At 39.2% G+C, this 25,101-nt stretch overlaps 1 protein-coding gene across 10 annotated transcripts; it reads left to right on the forward strand.

Annotated features, from left to right (window-relative positions):
• The first annotated feature begins 2,047 nt into the window (after nucleotides 1-2,047).
• On the forward strand, nucleotides 2,048-24,034 carry ppfibp1b (PPFIA binding protein 1b). 10 transcript variants are annotated; one of them, XM_008411448.3, is made up of 28 exons: nucleotides 2,048-2,215; nucleotides 9,780-9,861; nucleotides 10,286-10,491; nucleotides 11,187-11,276; nucleotides 12,126-12,239; nucleotides 12,384-12,512; nucleotides 13,651-13,743; nucleotides 14,197-14,289; nucleotides 14,946-15,063; nucleotides 15,202-15,246; nucleotides 16,543-16,604; nucleotides 16,684-16,768; nucleotides 17,046-17,185; nucleotides 17,427-17,524; nucleotides 18,167-18,227; nucleotides 18,308-18,482; nucleotides 18,843-18,875; nucleotides 19,440-19,581; nucleotides 19,658-19,789; nucleotides 20,385-20,535; nucleotides 20,653-20,764; nucleotides 20,890-20,978; nucleotides 21,432-21,554; nucleotides 22,090-22,215; nucleotides 22,296-22,484; nucleotides 22,587-22,748; nucleotides 22,944-23,009; nucleotides 23,100-24,034. In XM_008411448.3, the coding sequence occupies exons 2-28, from the start codon at nucleotides 9,798-9,800 to the stop codon at nucleotides 23,181-23,183; spliced, it is 2,982 nt and encodes a 993-aa protein (XP_008409670.1). In that variant the 5' UTR covers nucleotides 2,048-2,215; nucleotides 9,780-9,797; the 3' UTR covers nucleotides 23,184-24,034. The 10 variants fall into 10 exon arrangements, with proteins under 10 accessions (XP_008409670.1, XP_008409672.1, XP_008409673.1 ...); XM_081608072.1 differs by lacking the exon at nucleotides 2,048-2,215 and adding an exon at nucleotides 2,428-2,449; XM_008411449.3 differs by lacking the exon at nucleotides 2,048-2,215 and adding an exon at nucleotides 5,134-5,270.
• The last annotated feature ends 1,067 nt before the right edge of the window (nucleotides 24,035-25,101 follow it).

Here is a 25,101-nt window from a genome sequence, read left to right on the forward strand (position 1 = left end):
ATTTGAATGGTAAAATGTTAATGTTTCTGAACTGTGAGCGAAAATGAGGTCTGTAAATATTAATTTGTCTCCAACAATTAGGGTTAAGAAAACTCCCTACTGCATTTGCTGGCAGTTGTCTTTGTAACAGTGACTTAGTTATTATTACTGTTTCAAAGGTTAAGAAAATTGTTCCTGGTATGTTTATGACTTGCCACAGTGACGCTGAAACATTGATATTACTTAAAAGTATTGTGTTTTCATCATAAGAAATCGATATGGTATTATCTCTCCAGTCCAGGACCCATAATAGGGGCATTTTCCTCTCTTGGCCCCCCATCTAGAACCGTCTCTCCCCTCATTGTGTCCCCTACATGCAGATGGGAACTTTTCTGGCCTTATTTTAACAGTTAAAAATCCTCACATCTTACCTGTGCATCTTTGCAGCTGTCATTTTCAAAAAAAATGCTGGTGGCAGTGGGAAGTGATGCAGCAATTTCACAGAAAACATTATTGATACTTGAAGTTATTTTACTATGACATAAAAAGCAAACCTTTTTTGGTTATGGCTCAAGATCATCACTCAAGGTCTTTGATAACGAAATGCAGCTGCTCCAGTAGGTTGTGGTCTACTTCATGAACCCCTCCCGTGTGCTTTACTGTTGAAAAACGTTTATGGAAGTGCAAATGTTATGCTTCAGGAAAACCACGGAGAACTACACAAAATAAATTCATTAAAAATAAGGAAACATTAGAAATTGGCAGTCAAAATAAATCAGCTCAGATCAGTTGCTAACTAAAGTTATCTTTAGAAACTGGCTTTGTGGCAAGTTAATTTATTCATCAGATTAAATTACTTTCCAAGCAAATAGAAAAATCACTGTTCTAAAATCTGATTGGCTTAGCAGAAAAGTAGCTAGTAGGTTTAAAGGGTCATTCTGAACTTTGTTTACAATCATGATAGTTATAATTCTGTGGTTTATTTTTGTAAAACTAATGTTTCACATAGCTTTTTTTTTAAAAATCACTAATACTTCCCAGTTAAGTTCGCCTGTGGTAAACCTTTGGCTTTGGCTATCACTTCTCAAACTTTGAAGAAAAATATCCTTTAATGATCCAACACATAATTACATGAATAACTACTTTAATTAATGTTATATTATTAACCACTGTAGTTTTTGACTACTATCACCTGTGCCAAATAAATAAATTAAAATATGCAAGTTTTCAGGGGTCAAGTGACAGACTAACAGAGAGATCTAGCACACATTTGCTCCATTTATGCTACAGTGAACGCCCCAGGCTTCCTGGCTTGTAAAAGGGCGCATTCCCTTACAGTCCGCCGGGAAACAACTCGGATAGAAGTGGTGGACGTCAAGAAGAGTTTTTCTTTTAAATGAGGGGAGAATACATTTTTCCCAGGGGATGGTGATCAGATATCAAGTTACACTTATCGGAGTTTGTTATGTCATTATTAACAGTTCTTATTTTATTTTATTTTTTTAACAAGAAGCACATTCTGCTTTCGGTCCATGCCTCATCCCAAAACACTCATTGGCATCCTCATGCAGCAATTAATATCTCCCTACTGCAGTCGGAAAAAAATTGTAATTCCGTTCTGTATCAAAACTACAAACGAATTGCGTGTGTACATGGTCCATTTATGTGCACAAAACATCCAAAATTATAATATTTTAGTGTCCATCTTTTGCTGCACTTGTGTGCCCATTAGCATAAAAAAAAATCTGATTTGCAGAATCAATTTTGCTAATTTGTTGACTCACTTAAGGGACTTCTAGCAACTTGTACTAGTTGCAACTTATATAGTCAATACTTTCCTGACAGAGGAGTTGGTGGCACCGGATACATAATGCATAATCATACATGATTTATTTATAACAATGTCGTTATCTTGTCAACCAAGCAACTCCGTCGCGCGTTCGCTGTGGATCTGTGTGCCGTTTGCCTCACTGGAAGAGAAATGGTGCGCACCCAAAAATCCCTGCTCCCGGACCAATCCAGGTTGGAGTGGGGAGGGATTTTTTTTTTTTTTTTCCAACTGTGGCGTCATCAACTTTCCCCCCACTGCGGTGTCACATCGACATCATGGCGTAGCGATGCGGAGGAACTTGGGGTTTCTCTGGTGGGTTCGGAGAAGTTCAGAAACTGTGGAGTTTAACTTTATCATAAGGAAATTAAATCAACGGAAAAGCCAATTCCTTCGACCAGAGCAGAGGTAAGAGGAAGTGTTGTTCTTTTGGCTGTGATTTGTTTGCTTCTTCTTTCATGATGAACTTCGTTCAACAGCGGCGTCCCGCGCGCCTGAATGCTTATGTTGGTGCTTCGCAGTATAACGGCTAATTTTTGTTGGACTTTTAGCCGTTTCAACGGTTATTTAAACGACCTAAGAGGGGCTCGGTGACGTGCCGCAGGAAGTCTGTTGACAGGCAACAACTTTCGCTATTGTTTGGTGTGTTTTTGGTGAACAAAGTTGTTACTATGTTTTAGTGAGCTTTCAGTAAAAACAAATTAGTACATTTGAAAGAGCGTGAACTAGAAAATAGGGTTATTTTTATATAACATGCAAAATTATGCAGGGCTCAAAATGGTATCCGCTAAAGTAAAGTGATAACTAATTTTATTGCATACACGTGAACTAGCTAAATATAATCAAGCAGTTTTCTAAGCCTAAATTTCTCACATTTTATAGAGTAAGATGGGATAACGCAAAAAATAATATATAAAAAAGCTGCCCTCTACACCCAGGAGGAATTCACAATTCACTAATTTCCACTTGGCCTCGGGATATATATATATATATATATATTCCAAACAAAGCAGTTTTATGTTTCCTTAAAACGTTTGACCTCGGAGGATGTTGTTTTTCCAGACCTCTGAAACCTGATCAGATGTTGTATTGCCCTCGAGTCGACCCTTCAAACTAGTGGGTCCTTGTTTTATATTTTCCCAAAACAGCAGGATTGTCTGTAGGCTAATCTCACAACTGAAAGGAGAAAGGAACTAGGATATATATTTTTTAAATATTTGCATTATAGTGTTTTAAGAGCTGTTAAAACTATGACCTTAAATCAGACCAAACATTTCCTGCTTCAGATTAGTTAGAATTACAACAAAATTTCTAATCTAATTTCCTCCTGACAGGAGTTTGTGCAATTGAGTCAAGATTGTAGGCCACATTGCTTAAACACAACTTTTGTATGGGACTGCGATCAAAATCGACTGATGAACTGTTTGTGACATGCAAAATAAACCATGATGCTGCCACCCCTGTACTTCACAGTTGGAATAGTGTTCTCCGGTTTCCAAGTTGCCCCCCATTTTCTCCAAATGCAACAACTGCTAATTTTGACACTTCTATTTTAGTTTTGTTAGATCACAAAGACATGTCTCCAAATGTTAATATCATTTTTCCTGAGGACCTTTGCAACATACTTTTTATGTTCCTTTTGGAGTAACGATTTCTTCTTTGAGTTTCTGTTCAGACTCATTTTACTATGGATACTGACATTCTCTTGTCAGCGTAAGCTGGCATCTTCACAGAATTGTTCATTTCTGTGATGCAGAACATGTATCCTTCCTGAATATGGTGTTGATGGCGCTGGCCTATAATTCTTTGAACAGGTCAAAATGTTATGTTTAGATTACATGTAGGCATTAGAAAACTGACCTAAAGTTGTTAAAGTCCCCAGTTGTCTTATTGATTGCTTACCTGGCTTGATAATTTTTTTCTATGGTGTCACTCAAGGGACCAGTGTGTTTAAAATGATGCCTTAAAATGCACACTTGTGCCCTGAATTATCAGAACCTTCCAAAACTGTGAAGTCATCATATGTGCTCTCTCAAATAGTTAATGGAAGTTAAAAAAAAAACATTCTGACACTTAGTAAATTAAAATCTTTGTAATACTAACTCACCTAAAGGAAATATTTAGCCTGAATTAAGCATGGTATTGTTTTCATGAAAGTGTTTTTATATTTTGGACTTTTTAAAACTGCAGTCTTTAGTAGCAAATAAAAGGAACAGTTTACAAGGGATTACACAACCAGCAACGCCAAAAACCATAAAATAATCAAATTGTAGCCGATGTCCTGCTGATAGTAGAACACCTAACGGAAGACCTGGAGTTTGCAACAGGTTCGCACAATTTAGAATAACGTCAGAATGCGTTTTTTAATCAAGTTAAGGCGCAATGTGTGAGTAACGTGAGAAGAATGTGTCCCGCTATCCAACATAAATGGATGTCTTATAAGAGCTTGTGCATACACAGGCAGGAAATTCTTGGAGATTTTATCACTGCAGGCCTTAATTATTTTAAACATTTAATTTCCATCCTGTGCTCACTTTGGATTACCTTTTAAGCTAAAGTCTTGCCCTAACTTTGCATTTTTATCACCTTTCCACACTGGCCTTTATTAGCTGTTACAAAATTAGTGATGATGTGTTCTGCCTGCGCACAGAGTTTGAAAATAGCTGTAGGTTATTCTGGAGCGGCGTTCTGCAGGCCCTAACCCTGTTTACACAGGCTGAAATATCTGAGACACATTCTTACTGTGCTGCTACATTAGACATTATGTGGAGCCGTTCATATACACATCATTTAGCAGTGTGTGTGTGTGTGTGTGTGTGTGTGTTTTCTGAACATACACTGTGTTGAATCGACTGGCTGTTCTCTGATGTAAAGCAGGATGAGGTGTCCTAGCTGCAGTTTTTTAAAAATTTTCCTGTGGAATTTCTGTGAAGGTGAAAATAAGCCACGAGTCGAAAAATGGTGTCATTATGTGGAGAGGCTTGGATCCACTCTGCCATGTCCCTGGAAATCATTACGCTACCAAAGTAAAAATAGAAAAGGGAAAAAAAGTGTATGATTTATGCTGGGTTTGTAAATTCCTCTCTTTCAAGCTTTTTCACCGCCAGTCGCAGGACAGGCTGTTAAAGTCGGTTACATTTTGGGTGTAAACCCAACTCTTTCTCCCTTTAGAGACACGAGACCCCAAGGCTGCTATTCTGTTTCCTGTTCATGTGCAGATGCCAAGCTTACAAGGGATTGTGGGAGATTTTTTTTTTCTTTTTTTTTTTTTTTTTTTTTTTAATGGCAGGAATTTTTTGAGAACTCTGAAGATTGTCCAGTGAGGATGGACTGTAATGGTATTCTCTGCCTGAAGGGACGAGTGTTGAAGGATTTCAAAGCAATTACTATGGTCCACTCTTCCCCTTGTATTCATTATCTTCTGGATGTCGCTGTGGGTTATCAGGCTGGTCTTACCAAAAGGGTAGGACTACTTTCCGATAGTAGTGCTTTTTATGTCTCTACAGTTTAGCTTTAAGGGTCTTTTGTGTTCAAGAACGAGAGTGTAGAGGCAGGCTGTGTTGTAAGCGTCCTGTGCACTGTAGCGTTGCATGCCTTCCAGTCAAAATAACCCGGAATGAAATGATCCCTTTGTGTCCAATAGTGGTGTCAGATATGCTTGGAGAAACGCAGGTGGTGAGGCGTTGTTTACATGAACGGTACGGGATTTTTGAGATGTCTCCTTAGATAGCAAAACCACGCAGACAAAATACAGTTTAAAGTGTGACAACAAGTTCTATATCTGAACAAGCTCCCTCCTTGATGTGCTTTAGATAAGATAAAGATCAAATCCAAATCTTATTGCTCAGATGTGATGTCAGTTAAGACAGCGCAAGTAAAGTTGCCATGTCTGCTTGCAACATGACTCAGGCTAGATGACTAAAGACAAGTGTTTCTCTAGGCAATTACGTATGTCTGAGTTGTTTAGTTCTGCATACATCCAGGAGGATGCAAGTGTGGCAGTGTTCAGACAGGTTTTTTGCATTTGTTCAGAGCTGCCTGGCACATGGACAGCAGGTTCCAAAGCAGCATGTCTGGACCTGGTCTGCTGCGTTTGAAGTGTGTTTGCTGAAAGCCATGTGTTCCCTTCACCCACATTTGCTCTTCCTCTGAGGAAGACAAAGAAGAGACTGACTGGTTCAGGTATTTAAAGGGTATGCCCTGCAGGCCTCCATTCCAGCTCCTGTTGGCTCGATCATGTTCTGTCGCAATGACGCACTGAGCGACAGTGATTTGTCTTTTTGTGCACACTTGATAGAGGAGAATGTCTAGAAGTTTTCTAAGATTTCAAAATAATGAAAGTCTTATCTTGGTCTTTGTGGTATAGTTTGCTGAGAGGATTGTAATCGTAGCTTCTAGATTCAGTTTGCTTTAGCCTTTTGTGGTTTCACAGTGACTTTAATTGCATCATGGCCAGTTAAGAAAGTACTATGCTCATAACAATGCTGCCATAGTTCCATCATTCATGTTGTTTATAAAGTAAGCTTTAAGAGTTTAGCTTAGAGAATCTAAATGCTGAATTAATATATGACCAACTCTGTTTCATTAGCCATCACGATATTCTGGATCAAACACTGCCATACAAACTTACAGGTGCATTTATTTTTGCCCTTTTTTGTTCATTTTTGATTTCATTTTGTACATTAAATCCACAAGACGAGACACAATCTTGAGCTCACAAAACACGACAGGTCAAGATTTTAATATTTCTTCAAAGACCAAAATTATGCATTTTAATCAATTTTGACGATCCAACCTCAGCAAACTGATTTCTTTTTATGACTTCTTGAATTTCTTCAGACCGTAGGACATTTATCATTCCTCAGTTGCTGTTGAAAGCACGAATTGTGATTGTGATGCAGCTCAGCGCATCCCTAGATGTCCAGTCATCGGTTGTCATAGTGATGCCTTCTGACTCCTTCAGCATCTGAATAACTTGCACTGCTTGTTGTTCATGTCTTGTCTTTCGCTCTCTGGCCATCAAACGTTCCTATTGGAAACCCAAAATGCTGCCAAAGAAATGATTTAGACCAGTTGGGGCATCTTCTATTCCAACTTCATCAGGAGAAGTCATGTTGACTGCAGTTGCCTAGATAGCAGTCACTTCACCAAGAAATATTGCAACATTTAATATCGTATGACAAGATTTTGTTCCACCTGAACAAATTAATAATCACAAATTCCTATGTCTGTTACCTTTTTCTGTTCTTCTTTTTAGAGCCCAACACAAGTGTAACAAGCAGATATTAGCTGATTTATTACCAGTAGTTGGGCTATTTGCTCCACTGGACAACTTTAAAGCACATGCTGCTTATAGCTAGCTTACTCCAGTTTTAAAACATCAATTTATGAACATCCACGGCATAACTGACTGTGTTTTTTTTGTTTGTTTGTTTGTTTTGTTTTGTTTTATTCAGTGTTTGGATGGTGCTAGTGACATTTTGTTTCCATTTTTCCGACAGTACATAGACGGGAAAAGGAGTAGAGAGAAGGGGGAAGACATGTGGCAAAGGTACCGAGGTCGGGAGTCGAACCAGAGACAACCGCGGTCTACCCACTCCGCCACGAGATGCCCTATAATTGTCTGTTTTTGTGGCTGGAAATAGTTTTGGAAAAAGTGTGGTAGTCTTCTGTAACCTTCAGCCTGCTGATTAGCAGTGTGCAGCACCTCTGTTGCTCTCATCTTCTCTGGCATCTCATTGAAAGAACTCTAAACCTTAGGATCAGAGGAAATAAACTGCAGCAGTTTTGAAATTGTAGTTTTATTATTTTTAGCATATTCAGATTTTTTTCTAAATACATCACACAACTAGCACAGCAACGTGCTTTAAGACTTCAACATTTTGGTCTTTTTCTGCATGGACTTTTTTTTTTTTTTTTTTTAAATGTCATGTCTGCGTATTTTTCCCAGGATGTGGGGTAAGCCTTTACTGCAGGCGCCCTGGATGAAGCCTTTTTGGTGGAAAGTGCTCAGTGTTTTCCGGTGGCGTGCTGGCTCCCCTCGTCTCCTCCCACCCTGCAGCGTTTTGTGACGAACCTTGCGTCTCTTTGCGTTCCTGTTTTACACATAATGGAAAGTGTGCCCTCCGAAATGCTAAAATAACAGCACTTGCTAGGTGGGTGGTTTCCATAAAGTTTTAAAATGATGGGGCACTCCCAGGTTTGGAGGCGGGCGATTAAAGGAAGAGGACTTCTTATGTGTGCATGAAAATGCAGGAGAGTGGTGTGATTTCACATCCAGAGATAAAGGGCCTGCTGTGTTCTCGGGGCAGATGTCCAAGACTGAGACAGTAAAATGTGTCTTCACACTGCTCTAAACAAAGTGTCCACTGTCTTACTGGCTGAACATTCTGTGTACCAACATTTTAGGTAAATGGCCTGATTTATTTATGCATTATTCATCACTCTACCTGAAAAATGTTTGTACGTTTTAAGAAGTTGAGCCTTTCTTGTCAAAATGACAACAAAAATGATGTTGTAAATGTTCTTGTTTTGGCGTTTTTTTAAATATATATATTTTATCTTTTTGCCAGTCTAACTCAATACACATAATAATTTACCTGCCAGCATGCTTTTTTTTTTTTTTTTGAGTGGATGTAGCCTTCCTAATTTCAGGGTGGGACGCTAAATAACTAAACTTATCCTTGATTGCATGGTTTGTATGCTTTTTTTTTTTTTATCTAGTCATTTGACCAGGTAATATGAAATTACTTTGGTGAATTTGTTCTTTTTTTTAGCTATAAATACTTAAACCTTGAAGCACGCATTCTGTGTGGAACTTGCTGGAACTTTTTATTAGACTTGCCTTCAATAATCAGGGAATTTTGAGAATATTATTGAATTTTATAAACCTTGCGAATTGTATTGTGGATTGACATAATTTATAGCGAAAGTATTTATACTTATCCACTGTTGTGATGTTTTCCTTACATTACAAACGTAAATGTTAGTGCTTTTTCTATTGTGATTTGTAAGTGATAAATTATCAAAGTAATGTGTAATAGTAAAAGGGTGAATGGTTTTCAAAAGCCAATTTCAAATCATATTTTTCTGAAATAACAACTGTCATCTTTTTTTGTCCATTTCTAACAGCTCTGTAAATTTAAAGACTACATTTTTATTTTTCCAAAAATTGCTGAAGCTTAGTCAAATTGGATGGAGAGTTGTGCCACACAGTATCACTTGGATTAAGTCTGAACTTTGACTGGGCCATTCTTACACATTAAGGTTCTTTTATTCTAAAACATTAAATTGTGGTCCTGGCTGCAAGTTAGTTTATTGTCCTGGTGGATGTTACATTATTAGAAAATCTCCCAATGACAATAATATAACTAAATATTATGGAATGTGCCTGTTTCCTTATTTCCTCTCATCTATTTTCACCTCTCATGGATTTTTTGCAATTTGCATAATGTTTGTTTCCAGTATGAGCATCGGCTGCCGTTAGACTGTTCAACTGGATAAATGTGACATCAGCCTGTAAAATGAACAAACAATATATTAGCCAATGATTATTGCACGTCCAACAGTTTCTCTGAATGGGACAGTATTACTTAGATGCACAAACAAGGCCGCTCAGGATGCCTTCAATATCAACAGTGGATGCAGTAAGGTGAATCACCTAAAAGATCTTGGAGAGTTTAGGATTAAAAAGTAGAGCAGAATTTAGTTTTGATCTCCTCTGATCTATAAAGTCAGAGGCAGATTAAAGCCCTTCCTGATGCTGACAGCAGCCCGTGTCTTTCTCCTTGTTCTGGATTATGATCCAGCAGCATTTCTGTGTGAATACTTATCTCTTTTTCCACAGTTTTAAGATTGATGTTTTTGATTGGAAATGTCCTTCCAAAACATTATAAATGCTGTCTTTGTTGTTTAAAAAAAAATTGTGATGTTTAATGTTTCCCACTCTTATGGTTATCACTGTACTTTTAAGGTTGACCAGTGACTGAAGATGATGTCTGACGCCAGCGACATGTTGGCGGCTGCCTTAGAGCAGATGGATGGGATAATAGCAGGTAAAAAATGACCAGCGCCTCTTTCAGCAGTTTTTGAACATAACAGCAGCAAATTGTCTGTTCCAACTTCAAAAGACTTTCTGCTGTGTTTTCACGGTTTTTGCACAGCTGACCTTTACACAGATATCATATGATGTCTGAAGCTCCTTGTTTGTGAGGTGGTTTTAAGCTGTTATGCTCTGCTTGCTTTCGGTGTGTGGTTTTAAGCCACACATTTTGTAAGTATCATCTTTACTGTGTATGCATTTTCTGATTAACATCAATAAAACAGTAGTTTGTGACAGCAGAGTCACTTTAAGCAAATGAAAAAGATTTTCTAGTGAACTACTGTTCAATATTTACATAGAAATGAGCCACAGAAAAGTTTGTTGTCTGCTCCGCCTACATAATTAAGTTTTGTGCTCTCTGTGCTTCTTTGCCTCAGGCTCGAAGGCCTTGGACTACTCCAACGGTCTATTTGACTGTCAGTCGCCTACCTCTCCGTTCATGGGAAGCCTGCGGGCGCTCCACCTATTGGAGGACCTGCGGAGTGTGATTGAGTTAATGGACACAGAGGAAAGGGAAAGTCTCCGCTGCCAGATCCCCGACTCCACTGCTGACAGTCTGGTCGAGTGGCTTCATGGCAACCTGGTGAGAGCCTTTTATGATGGACAGACTGTATATGTTGCTTTAGACTCTGACCTCTGAACTCATATTATTAATTTCTAAAGATGATACAGCAGATACTAGAAGTTTGTTCGCTACAGTCACTTAATTGATCTTTCTAAAGAATAATTTAAAAGCCTCATCTTTTCTGATTTTCTTTTTAATACAAAATAAAAGTAAGTGCTGACCTTTCTGCTCTAAAGAACTCCAATGAATGCCCAACAGATGTAAGTGAATTCTTCTGCCTTCATTTGTGTAAAAGTGATTTGTTTGCTCGGAGCAAACATGGTTGTCTAGCTCTGCTGACTTCCTTGGGGGGGGGGGATGGTGGGATGGTTTACTGCTGGAAGTGTTAATGTTGCAGCCAGAGTGCAGGAAGAAACATGCTGACCTCTTGGGAATCAGAGCAGTGTTTGTGAGAGTGATGGGCTAAATGCCATGTGGAGTTTTTCTGTTATGCTGTAACACTAACTATACAGCTGCGTGTGTTCCTTTATTTTAGCCTTGTAAGGTTTTGTTTGTGCGGGGTGAGACGGTGAAGGCGGCCCTGGTTTGATTAGGGGGAAAAAATCTGCAGACATTTTTAGACAATTTAAACCACAGATGATCATTATTTTGATAATGTTTGGTAATGTTTATGAGTTCTGTGTCTAATGTGTGTTTTTTCTTATCCCTTCCAGTCCAACGGGCACATCTCTCTGGGTGGGGGTGACCACTACCAAGAAAGGCTGTCAAGATTAGAAGGCGACAAGGAGTCTCTGGTGCTTCAGGTATCTGTTCAACAACACGTCATATATCAGCAAAATGTAGATATTAATGAATGAATGAATCAATCAAATGTATCTGCATAGCACATTTTAGCAACAAGGCAGTTCAAAGTGTTCTATATCTTTAAAACACAAACATAAAACATTATTTTTAAAAATACACAACAGAGTCAAGAATTGAGAAACCAGTAACAAACATTACAGTTTGCTGCGTCCCATTATCAAAATCATCAACACACATCAAATATGTTGGTCAGTGTCCCATTTATAGTGGTTCAAAAGCAACACTAAACAGATGGGGGTTTAGTCTAGACTTAAAGGAACTCAGTGTTTCAGCTGTTTTGCAGTTTTCTGGAAGTTTGTTCCAGATTTGTGCTGTGTGGAAGCTGAATGCTGCTTCTCCATGTTTGGTTCTGTTTCTGGGGATGCAGAGACATTTAATGTGTCATATTTATCAATTCATTTCTAAATAATCAGAACCGTTAAATTGCTGGCTGCAAGTTTGTGCTTTGAAATCAACAGCATAGTTTGCAAAAGCATCTGCTGAGTTTAATTGTTGTAGCAAAGTGTGTCAGAGTGTTGATCATGTTTTATGAGTCTTATTCTAAACTGGCTTTGTGCTGTGCAGAGCAGGATCAATAACTTTTACCCAGTAATACGAAAACATCGAACTTGGTTTTTAAAGTTTAAGTTAAAATCACAGTGCTGCTCTTAAACTGAAGAGTTCTTTCTTTTAACCCTTCAAACTGGGCAAATGTGTTATTAGGGGTCAAAGTCGGACTGCGTTGCACTTGAAATTTTATAGAACGTCAAAATATTCCATCAAAGCAGTCCTCTGTTGGCTTCATGCAGGTGAGTGTGCTGACTGACCAGGTGGAGGCGCAGGGAGAGAAGATTCGTGATCTGGACATCTGCTTGGATGAGCACAGGGAGAAACTCAACGCCACAGAGGAGATGCTGCAGCAGGTGTGTGTCTGTGTTTATTTTTCACCATGTAATGAAACCCAGACTCAAACTAACCACAGAAGAATCAAACAGAACTGAATTTATATGTGCAGCACAGGCATGTTGTTTTGAATCAGAATATTTTTCCTTTATTTATCATCGCAGGAGCTCCTGTGCAGATCGGCTCTTGAGACGCAGAAACTCGAGCTGATGTCTGAAGTGTCCAACCTCAAGTTGAAGCTCAACTCTTTGGACAAGGACAGACTGGACTTTGACCGATTTAGGGACAGTGAGGTTAGTGAGCTACATTTAAAGTTGAAATATGGATTTTAGCTCTGAATCTAATCCATTTTTTATATATTTTTTGCCTTGCTTTGTATAATGACCTTCACGGGGTCATTATACATTTTTATTACTATCCTATTCTAGAAATACTTGCAGTGACACAGAGTCTTGCACAAAATATAATGGTGGAGACGGTCAAATTTAAGTTTTTGGATTTATTGCCTTTTGACTAAAGGCTCTGTAAACATTTAAAATATGTTTATTGGAGATTGGGAGATCCCTGCTAACATATCAAATTTGCAGAAGGCTTGGATAGCTTTCAAACCCATCATGATGTTGTTGTTTCATCGCGGTTGTCTCTTCCACCCCACTGGGGAACAAAAAGCTGCTGTCAGTTTTCCGCCTCACCGCTCATAAATCACAGCTTCCTGTCAGTTCATCTCTGCTGCTGTTTTGGACTCTTCACTATCTGAGGAATTTCTTCCTAACGCATCTGCAATCGCTTACAGAATTTGTTTAGACTTTATTGTACAAATATTGCATTTGGTTCTTTTTCTATGATTTCCCTACTTGCAAGATAACTCATAAACACAATGCTCTTATTTTTTTAATTCACCGTTTCACTCGGGTTTTTTTTGTTTTGTTTTTTTACAATTTTTTTGGGCTCTAGTGGCCTTTATTTGATAGTTAATTGACAGGAAAGTGGGTAATGAGAGAAGGGGGAAGAGATGCAGCAACGGTCACCAAGGCTGGGACAGCTGCGTCAAGGACTAAGGCGTCCATATGTGTGTTGTGCTTAACCCCTGCGCCACCACAGCATACCCCCGCTCAAAGTTTTTATAAGGAATAATAAGATTGTACTAGCTTACAGCTGTTATTTTGAGCGTTATTTTGTAAGTTTTCTCCTCTGTGTTTTGTTTTATTATGAAAAATAAAGTCAACAAGCAAACAGACCAAACTCACTCTTTAGTGAGTTTGGTCTACACTTTGTATCTAATGACTAATGACTGTGTTTTTTTTTTGTTTGTTTTTTTTTGCAGCATACTCCATTTTCAGCTGTGGTTGAACAAGTGCACAAGATGTATGTAAAAAATTTTTTTATAAAACTATTAAGATATTAATGCGTAATATTGTTTGACCTCTGCAGGATTTAATTCTTGAAATTCATGAACTTCGGTACAGACTGACAGAGCTGGACAGTGAAAAACTGCAGTACGAAAAGAAACTTAAGTCCACAAAGGTGAGTTGATGTCAGACTCTGGTGTTTTAATGAGTGAAATCATTTTTGAAATAAAACTGAGATGAGTTTGAAAAACGACAACTTTGTTCAACCGGATTTAAATAACCTCTTAAGTTAAATCTATAGAAGTGTTTAGTCATCCAAAAACCGTCATAATGTTGCAAAACAAACTATCCTATGATACGTTTTACAGCCACAGCTCTTTAGTGTTTGAGACATGCCAAAACCTTTCAGCTAGAACATGGCAGTGCCAGTCTGTTGTCATGGACTTACTTTGTGGGCTTTAACTTGTCTTACCACATTAGCAGTGATCCTAATGATGAAACTGCCGTACTTACAATATCTGTGCTTATTTTTTCTTGTTTTCTCTGCTGTCTTGATCGTTTCTGTACTTGTTTTCTGTTTTTTGTTTTTTTGTTTTTTTCTTTGTTTCACTTGTCTTTCTACTGCTAGTCCCTTATGGCTAAGCTTTCTAGCATGAAAATCAAAATGGGCCAGATGCAGTATGAGAAACAGAGGAAGGAGCACAAACTCCAATCTCTGAAGGTTGGCTTTTCTCAGGCTGAATGTGGTGCTTGCTGTATGATTATGGTTTTTGACCTCTCCCTTTGGCTCTTTTTTTTTTCTTTTTTTTTTAACAGCAGCAAAAATAAGCATCCTAAGTTCTTTAGGTTTCTGTTTTTTTTGGTAACATGATGTTAATCTTTTGTGCCACACATTCTGTTTAACAGTGCAATAAAAAATAACCTAGAAAGTTAAGTGCATCTATAAATACAGCTTCCTCTAGTCTGCAGAGCAGTCATGTCAGCAAACATTTGTTCAAACCACAGGTATGCTGTTAATGTTAAGTTTTTGTAGTGTTTTTCTTTTCCTCCTTCTACACTTGCCTGTATGTTTCTCTTTCTTCTAAGCTGTTATTTACAATTTGGTTTTTTTATTCTGTGCTTGATTTTCCTTCATTATTGTTTTTGTTTTATCTTGTGCTTTGGCTCTTCAAGACATCTGTGCATGCCGCCCACCTCACACACACATCACCCTCTGAGCAGGTGTGGCTTGCGTGCCCCTGTGCCACGTCGGCATCTGTGTACCTTTGTGTTGTGGTTTGTGCCACGTCGGCATCTGTGTACCTTTGTGTTGTGGTTTGTTTGTCTTGTTGGGTTGGGGAAGGGGACCTACTCTCACTCTTGTCCTCTTTTGGACAGGAGGAGTTGTCGTCTTTGAGGAGGCAGCTGGAGGGCAAAGATGGTGAAATGAGGCGACTACAGGATGACACGGCCTTCAAACCTGTTGCCACAAGTAGCCCAGATGGCCTAGAAAGAGGTGAGGAACGTAACCAATCACGAGCCTCGCTGAAATTTGAGCATGCTTCAAGTTCAGATCTCTCCTATCCGATATCGGTGATATTTAGCGCTACATTCTACGCAGTTCTTGTAATATTTTTTCCCCCATCCTGTGTAGTGTCTCATCCAGATGAAACGCTTAGAAAGAGGCTGAAAGAAAAGCGTAAGGGGGTCTCATCCTTTTTATTGCCACACTTCAGCACTGCACCCACCCCAGTCCCTGTTGCATGAACGAGCATGAGCCATCTGAACTCTGCTTGTCCATTATAACTCATTGAAGTGCAAGTAGCTCTCCACGCTGCACCGTGTCCTAAATAAACTGAAGTTTTTATCGTCTCTCTCGCTGTGTTTTTAATGTTCAACCTAAAAAAAGCAGCAAGAACGGTTGGCTGTGTGTTTTCACCAGGAATGAGGAATTCAGTGCTGTTATAACCATTCAAGCTGTATATCCATCCCTCTCATGTTCTCCAACAAAAATCACTTCATTTACCCATCATGCCTCTCCTCAAAATCCTTTTAAGCCTTCTTTGCTCACACCAGCAGCTGATGTTTCTCCTGCTAACCTCTGTTATCATATCTCATGTTGTCTGCCTGTATCTTTGTCACATCTGTGCCTGTTCCTCTCTGTCATATTTAGTTTTAAAAAATATCTAAATTGCATAAAACAATTTCATTTTCCTCAGCAGACACACTCCCTATGGAAAGCTCTACAAATCAACGTAAAATTTACTGGAACTGGGAGATATTAGTCCCCGACACTAAACATACTGCATCTACAGTTTATATAATAACACGATGCAGCAGAGGAATACACAAACCTTAAACAATCTGCCTTGTTGATAGAAGATCAGGGATTTTTTCTAGATTTTTTTTTTTTTTTTTTTAGCAGTTCAACATTTGGAAAACATAGTGAATCTAATAATAGATCCTTAGCACGTATGGAGCAACTCTGACTCTTCTATGGTCACCTGGCGTGCAGATTTGCCAGCCTTTGATCCTGATCAGCTTTTTAAAACATGTTTTTATCAACCAATGTTACTTTCTTCTTAATCCTTTAAGATCTAAACTAGGTTTTCAGTTTTGGTAGTAACTACAAAAGGTTTATTAGATGTTTTCTTGCCTTTAGATTAATTTTTTTAATTAACTTTTTTTTTTTTTTGCCCATTTGCTGAAAATAAGCCTAAAATGATAAATGGTGATTATCGGTGATGCTGATCACAAATATCTTATAGAACTGTGTGTTGGAGTGTGTGTTCTGACAAATGGAAATGTTCTCACAAAGTTGAATCATTGCAATCATGATTTGTCACTGGAGTGACTATAATTGTGCAGCTTGATTGGGCTCATTGTGTTTGTTATCCCAGATTCTTTCTACTTTCAGGCTTTTTATGCATCCCAAAAATGTGTCTTTGTCAGAGCTCTCTTGTGCAGAGCTTTAAATCATTCTTGTCCTCACCAGATGTGGAAGTGCAAAGAATGAAAAAGGCGGTTGAATCACTAATGGCAGCAAATGAAGAAAAGGTATGTTTGGCAACAATTTTCTAATCTTCTGATGAAAAAGAACCGCTTTTAATTTTCATTGTTGTATTTTCCTGTGCAGGATCGTAAGATAGAGGAGCTCAAACAGTCGCTTTTGCGGTACAAGAAAGTTCAAGACATGGTGATGTCGGTACAAGGGAAGAAAGGTTAGACTTTGCTTCTACAGACGAACGTTCCAGTAAATTAAAATATAATTTCACCCAAATTGTACAGTTTTGATGACTGCCAGGTTCTTTTTTTCTTCCCTTAATTTCTTGGGTTATGCAATTCTGTTTTTCAGATGCAGCATTTTTGTTTCATTTATTCAATAATTATTAATATGGGATTGTTCTGGCAGAGGGTTACGATTGGTAACTGACAACATGAATCACGTTCCTCTTGTTATACGTCGCACTAAGCAAAGCTATGTGTCGCTCACTTCAGAGAAAACAAAAGATACCGAGCGGCTTGAGAGTCCCGGCGATGGATCCAGTCTGCTCTTGTCTGGCAGCTCTGGTTCTGTGGAATCTGAAAAACAAGACTTTGCAGATGTTGAACAGCTGCAAACAAAGAAGCCAGATGAGGTTTGTCGAAGAAAATACAATGTACTTTTGTGTTTTGGTTTGTTCGGATAAAGACTGGGTGTATTTTGAGAAACTTGGTGTTATTAGTAGGGAAGATCAAATTGTTTAGCGTGCTTTCACGTTTTCATTTTTCCCAACTGTGAATTTAAATAAATTCAAAACAAATCTCAGTAATAATCTAATGTTATAACCATGTATCTTTTACGTTTGCCTTTTTTTCCTCTGTTTAATTCACAATCAGCCGGAAAGACTCAGTGGACTGAGTGAAGACTCGTCGCCCTCTCCCAGCCCAGTGGATCCGGTTCGACTATCGGGGCACTCACAAACAGAGGGTCAAAGGTCAAATAGTTAAAGATTGCTTCTCATATGTGTTGCTACCACAAGTTAGTCCTGTTGTTTCAGTGGAGATACTTGGTAGTTTATGTAGGATTGCCACACATCTACCTACTAAATGCCACACTGAAAGCTCTATATGTTTCCAGTCTTGTTGATGACACTGGCTGGCACATTCAGTGCACCAAATTGTGACGTTATCACACGTTTGATTTAAGAAAGTCATTGTCTTCTGACAATGTTTCCTGTCACTCCAGTTCTCTGCGGACACAATGGTGCTTTCATCAGTGTAAGGCGTTGTGTTAGTTGCTCAAGTGAGAGGAAATCTGAGTACTTGTGGCAGAGAGGCTCGTCACTAAAAACCACTTTGGCTTTGGAAGAAACTTTTTCATTACAAGAAGGGAAATGCAAAACAAACCTTATTTTGATATCATAGCAAACTAAATGCATATTTAATAATAATCTAATGTTATTAAATATGCATTAATGCGTATTAATATATATGTAAACTTAATACTATTCATTACTTGTATAAAGTTGAAACGTTAAAATGATGTTCTAGTTGCAGCTTTTTTTCTTTGCAATCTTCATTAAAAATATGGAGAGAAAAAATATGGTAAAATAATTTCCCTTTTGTGTTGATTCCAGTAATCAAGAACTGAGCAAAAATGACGGCCAGGTCCAGTCAGAAGACGGCAACAATGAAATGGTAAGGAAAGGGAGATGATTAATGGATTATAAATTGAGGAGGATTCTGATTATGAGTTTGTGTATATAATTATTCCCCAGTCTACAAGTGAAGAAAATGGCAAAATGAGCGAAAAGCCGCCTATGAATCCCTCTGCCACCTTGCCTGCCTCCGTCGTAGACGACAGCTTTGGCTCCAGAAAGGCTCGCTCGTCTTTTGGGAAAGGTTTCTTCAAGATCCGCGGAGGGAAGAAAACATCCAGCACCCCTAACCTCGGTGGGAGAAATCTCCACTTTGTCTAAATATAAGTCCTGTTGTCATGTGTGACCTAAAACTATTCACTGCAGGGTGAGATTTTCTTTTTCCAAAGCCACACCCTGGCTGGGAGTGCATTACATGAACCAGGACCATAATTTGCTGCCTACACCAACTGTGGTCCTCATTTAAATATGGAAGTCAGTTTCCTTGGCACCGTTTGACATTTGTCCTGTCTGTGTCCCTTTTTGTTTTGTGTCTTTGTCCCACCTCCCCATCCTGTTATTATTCCAATCGTAATTTCTGCCCTCTTGTCTTGTGTTTTTTTTTTTTTTTTGTTGGACGCTGTCCTGTGTCGTGTGCTCTTTGTAACACATGAAGACCGCAGCAGGAGTGCAAGTGCGCCTATGCTAGGTACAGTAAAGACTACATGTCCCTGTAGGGTTGTAGTTCTCCGGCAGAAAACCTAAGGAGACTACGAAACATCCCCTTCATTCTTTGTCTGCTTGGTTCTCTTCATTTTGTACCTTTTCATGCTCCAGCACCTGATCGTTTTAACATCCAAAGTCTTCGTTGCACAAACATCTGCTCAGCATCCGGTCCATGCACTCTGTGTATGTTGAGCTCCTCTGTGTCTGCATGAAGTAGAGTGCTCGTTTTCATCAAAAACACCAGAAACCTGTTAAAGAAAAACACTCGTTTGGATAAAAGTGCTCCCTCTTATAATCTAAAACAACTAATGACTTGAGCTTTTATTCCAGTTAACAGTCGGACACCATCAAGTCTGATGCATGCCTGCTAGAGAGTCTCTATCTTTACTGCCCCCTGTCATGGCCCCTCAGTTTATCCACGTCTTGGAGTCATCATGCCGTTTCCATGGCGCTGTCCTGCCTCTGTGCAACAGCTGCATTTCCCCCTTTATCAGGGTGTTCCTCTCACATGCTTACGATGGCGTTGTGTGGGCATTTGTTTGTGCAGCTGAAACGGAGCGACAGGGCACCGACCATCTGGACCTCGCCGGCGTGCCACAGAGGTCATCCAACAGCGACAGCACACACACGCTTCCTACAACCCCGGAAAGCAGGAAGAAATCTAAAGGCATAAAGAAACTCTTTGGGAAGTGAGTGAAAAAGAACAAAACCTTGCATTGTTGACATTTTGTTTTGATATTTAGACACAAAATGTATAATCTGCAGGCTTAAGCGGAGTCAGTCGACCACATTTAACCTGGATGACAACCTCCCAGAGGGAGAGTTCAAGCGGGGCGGAGTTCGAGCCACAGCGGGACCCAGACTGGGTTGGTCTCGTGATTTCCAGCGAGTCAACAAGTGAGTCAGTGCATTCAGCGTAAAGAAAGAAAGCCAGTTTGTGGTTTCCTTGTTTTCACTCAATTGTACGATGACTTGCAGACATAATGAATTGAAGAATAACAAAGACATGAAAATAAGTGCAGCCTGTTTCACAATGGGAATGATGCTCATTCATTATGTTTTCCTGGTGAACGAATGTCCCGTAAGTTTTATGGTTCACTCAGGAAGAGTCTTTGCTCTCCTGCTCATTTCAGCTGGATTTTATTCAAGTGAACCCAGAATAATAAACTGGTTTCTACAAATAATTTGTTCTACTATTCATCCTCTATGAAAACCACACTTATTGTGTCTAAGGCTCATGTTGATATCTTGCACAAGCTCTGTCTTGCAGGTTGAGCAGAATATTATTGGTGCCATTTTGTAATAAATGACTATTACAAAAAAATTTTTAGTAATTTGAAAATAATATAAAAACCTAGCTATTAAGTACAGTAACTGACTTGATAGAGATGTAAAGCATTTTGTATGCAAATGAAAATAAATCCTTGTAGCTTCTGAGCGCTGCTGAACTGACGGACCCCACACAGTTTGATCTGTTGCACCTTCTTCATAGTGAAGTGGACGCTCCGTTCGCACGCTGGTCAAAGGATCAGGTCTGTGACTGGCTGCAGGAGCAGGGCCTGGGCCTTTACGTCAACATGGCCCGTGTGTGGATCCACTCAGGCCAGACTCTGCTGCAGGCGTCACAGCAAGACCTGGAGAGGGTGAGACATGACAGAATAGTTTGATGAGTTGTCAGATCAAATGTTGATCTGACAGAACTTGGTTTGTAGTAAATCCAAGGATGCCGGCTCCTCATTTGTGTTCCAATGGATGTTTAGGAGCTGGGCATCAAGCAGCCGCTGCACAGAAAGAAGCTGCAGCTCGCTTTGCAGGCCCTTGGCTCAGAGGAGGAGGATAGTAAGGGAAAGCTAGACTACAACTGGGTGACTAGTAAGTCAAGCTATGTGTTTTTATTGTAGGTTTTTATTTTAAAAATGTGTTCTTTACATTCAAGTTTTACTCTATTATATGCTGTGGTTGCATAAATAATGTATTTATTATCTGTTTCCTGTCAGGGTGGTTGGATGACATCGGCCTTCCTCAGTATAAAACCCAGTTTGATGAAGCCAGAGTTGATGGTCGAATGCTTCACTACATGACAGTGGTGAGTTTATGTGACAGATTTTATGTTGATTAAATGAGGGACTTTGAGGACTCCAACTCTCTCAGTTGAGGATTTGTTCCACTGGATCAAAACTAGCAAAACAATTTATTCGACCTGATTAAATTACAGCAGACAAAGCTGTAATTTAAAGAATGCACCACAGATGGCGCTCCTGCTGCCTGATAGTGTTATGCCTTGATGTTTCTGTGCTTTGTCTACTCAGTGCTTGAGTGACATAAAGATTTTATTATATAGGGAGTACATTTGACTTTAGTAAAGGGTGTTTGAATTTGATTTTGCGACAGCTACCAGTCTGACATTTTATAGACGCTGCTGCTGTTGCATTCTTCTGTAGCTGGTGTTGCATTTTCACTCTGTTTTATCTGAAAGCTCAAACTTACAAACTTCTAGGTTTATAAGCCGTACTGATTCGTTGGTTTCTTTGTCCGTTAGGACGACCTGCTCTCCCTGAAGGTGGGAAGCGTCCTGCATCACCTCAGCATCAAGAGAGCAATTCAGGTTCTTCGACTAAACAACTACGAGCCCAACTGTTTGCGCCGCAGGCCGTCAGATGAGGTACACGTCACAGGTTAACGCTGCCTATAAACGAGGAGACCGGTTGAATAAACTCTTTTAGTCAGAAAATAATCTTTATGAGCATAAAGAGAATGTAGTGAAGAATCTAAACAACAATAGGCTTTTTTGTTTTGAATAAATGGATTTTGATTTTGATATTAATGCTGTTTATACTTGAAATTTGAAAAATACAGCAACATGATCACTTCTGTATAATATTGTTATGATTGTGTTCGGAGTTGAAGCAGTGAGGTTGCCTGTTATTTAAAAGCAATAGATATGAGTTGGAATTTTATTTGGAATATTTGATATAAATTGTATGAAAATAAATATAAAAATATTTAAATGGTGCAAAATTGTACAACATTGCACAAGGGCATTTGAAGGAGCAATATTTATGCAACCAACATTCTTTTTTTTGTGCATCGTCTGGGTCAGTTTTCATGTCGTCTCTCTTCTGAGTTTTTTCTTCTCATGCACATCTGTAAATGTCAGTTTCTAGTTTATTTATGTTGTCTCTGCATGTGGGTTGCAGAACAACATTTCACCTGCAGAGATTTCCCAGTGGACCAACCACAGGGTGATGGAGTGGCTTCGATCCGTCGACCTCGCCGAGTACGCTCCCAACCTCAGAGGCAGCGGCGTCCACGGAGGCCTGATGGTGAGGAACTCTGACTTCCCTTCGCGAGGCAGGAAATGACCTCTGACCTGTCCACTCCCAACACATGTTTGTCTGTTAAGGTTCTGGAGCCCCGGTTCAATGTGGAGACCATGGCTCTGCTGCTGAACATCCCCCCTAATAAGACTCTGCTGCGTCGCCACTTGGCCACACATTTCAGTCTGCTGATTGGCTCAGAGGCCCAGCAGCTCAAACAGGAGTGTCTGGAGAACCCAGACTACACTTTACTCACTGCCACCACTAAAGTCAAGGTAATTTAATATTTCCTCTTTTGTTTTGTTCACGTGGTTCTGTTTGTAGAGCTGGAATAAGTTCAAACTTTGCTCAGTTTTATTATTTTTGTTTCATCCCAGCCAAGGAAGCTGTCATTTGGTAACTTTGGGATGAGGAAGAAGAAGCAGGAGGAAAATGAGGAGTATGTGTGCCCAATGGACGTGGAGATGCCAAAAGGTCGAAGCTTCCAGAAAGGCTTTGAGCTCCAGATCTATGAGGACGACCTGGACAGGCTGGAGCAGGTGAGCTCCTTACACTAAGATTTTCTGTTTCATTCATATTTTTTTCAATTGAATTTTAAATTCAAAGTTGATTTAAGACACATGAACATCGGCTGTTCTCAGACTCATCATAAGCATGACGCTGTATTTGTGTCATGGGATTTGTTCAGGCTGTGTTTAGTTCCCTCAGTGTAAGTTGAGCGTCTCTGTGTGCAGATGGAGGACTCTGAGGGGACGGTGAGACAAATCGGGGCCTTCTCTGAGGGAATCCAGAACCTGACGGTAAGTCCAGGAACATCCACAGGAATCAAAAGTGATCCTTCATTAACGAGCTTCTGGTGTGATGTCTCCATCTGCCCTGTGTTTTTCCAGAGCATGCTGAAAGATGATGAATTCTTTAAAGAGATGTCAAACTCTCCGAACCCCAGCGTAACGGATGAGGAATCCAACGCGTGAGAGCGCCTGGGTCAGACCTGGTCCTGCTGTGAATGAAACTCTGGGCCAACCCTCCTCTCCTGCACGCCTGCACCAGAAAACCCAGCTAATGACCCACGTTTCCCTTTAGTGTTAAAGAGCCAAAAGTGTTGCAGCTTCCTCAGTTATACGGAGCATCATGGCGAGAGCCTTTCAGTCCATTCGTCACAATTACTGATGTCCGAGGGAACACATAGGATGACACCACTGTTTTCCTGCCAGCTGGTTTCTGGAAATATTTTGTACTCTGTGATATAGAAAAGCTGTTTTGATTCTGAGGGCGTCAACCAGCAAGAAAAGGCCATGAAAATATGATTTTATATATTTTAATATATGACTTTTAGTTGCCTTCTGACTTTAAAAATTTAAAGTAAGACGTGGGCTTTGCTGAACCGAAGAAGTAATGCTGAACATGGGTCTAAAACAATAACTGCAGCTGCTATGTTTGGGGGGGTTTTTCTACACAACTAAACCTTGCTGATTAAACAATAATGGTCTTGTATTTTATCTATTTTATGAAGATTTGTATGCTCATGCATTTGCACATACATTACATTCGAATTACCCAGTCTGAAGATCATATTATGATGCATGATGTCTGAATTCAACACGTTTGTATTTTACTCTTCATCCTGGAAGGATTTTGGAAACCTGTTGGGTTGTTCCTGTGACCATGTACTCTGAGAAAATATCATTTTTCTGTTTAAATATGGTAATTTGACTCTTATATCATAAGATATACATTTCTAAACTCAGTTATTGAGCTCAATAAACTAATTTAAGTCGACCTGCGTTTTGTTCCAGGGGACAAAATAAACTACCAAAAACTGAAAGTGTTGCTTATTTTTCCAATGACAACCAAAATATCTAATAAATTTTTTTTTTTTATCCTTAAAACTTTTTAAAGGCTTTCAAGTTGTAGAATGTGATTTATATCAATTTGCTGTCATTGTAAAGCAGTGTACAACAGAAAGGCGTGTTTATCTGGGCTCTTTCCTCAGACTAGTGCAAATAAGTAAATGGATGTGGAGAAAATGTGTAGCGAATTGTAAGATACTAACATATTTAGTATCTCTGGAATTCACAGATTGGTTTATCATCAAAAACAATGAGTAAATTCTTCTAATCATGAAATTATCCTGTAGCACATCTCAAATGGGAAGTAAATGAGACTTTTATCACAAACTGACATGAAAACAAAAAATTGCTGAAGCTGTACACTAACGGAAATAAGACAAAACCAGTTGGTAATTACACCAATTGATTTTAAATTATGCAAAAACGGCATGTTGCATAAAGAGCATAAAACTACTTATAGAAATTCAGAAAAATGGACATTCAGAGAATTATTAGCTGAACAAAGTAAACTATTGATATGTTTATCAATTGTTTTCTGGAAATTAAAGTTTTCATTGATGGCTTGGAGTTTTTAAATATCTGAATTAGCTCTGAGATAAATTTGGGTCAAGAGGGGGAAAAAATCAAGGCGATCCACCTTTGACCAGTCAGAATCTAACCAGAACCGCTACAGACAGAACAAAAATAGCTGCTACTATTGGATCAGCTGACTGTTTACGTTCTGGGAACCGACTTTGGTTTCAGATCCAGGCTCCGTCTACTCAGCTGGCTGGAGGAATCGTTGGCCTCTGCTCTAAAAGCTGTTCTCTCAGCCCAGCTGTGGAGGTCAAACTGCAGATCTTGTTGAATTTCTCCCTTTTGTAGTGTGGGACCAAGCTGTAAACGGCACAAAAACTAATCCTGCTGGATAATTTGAAGATATAAGTAAGCTATCACATTACAAAACAAAGCTAAGAATCGTTATAAATGATTTGTAGCCATCTATGTTTCAGTTTATTTAATTGTTTTGTTAGTGTAAATTCTTAGTTCCAATTTGGTAAAA

The sequence above is a fragment of the Poecilia reticulata genome, chromosome 6 (genome assembly GCF_904066995.2).
Source record: "Poecilia reticulata chromosome 6, P_reticulata-male-v2, whole genome shotgun sequence".
Lineage (NCBI taxonomy): Eukaryota > Metazoa > Chordata > Actinopteri > Cyprinodontiformes > Poeciliidae > Poecilia > Poecilia reticulata.

What these genes read in the sequence shown, in the direction of transcription:
- ppfibp1b (XM_008411448.3), top strand. Translation starts at nt 9,798, where the DNA reads ATGATGTCTGACGCCAGCGACATGTTGGCGGCTGCCTTAGAGCAGATG. An exon ending in ACCGATTTAGGGACAGTGAG is followed by an intron (nt 12,513 to 13,650) that starts GTTAGTGAGCTA and finishes TGACCTCTGCAG; the next exon opens with GATTTAATTCTTGAAATTCA. An exon ending in AAACAAAGAAGCCAGATGAG is followed by an intron (nt 17,186 to 17,426) that starts GTTTGTCGAAGA and finishes ATTCACAATCAG; the next exon opens with CCGGAAAGACTCAGTGGACT.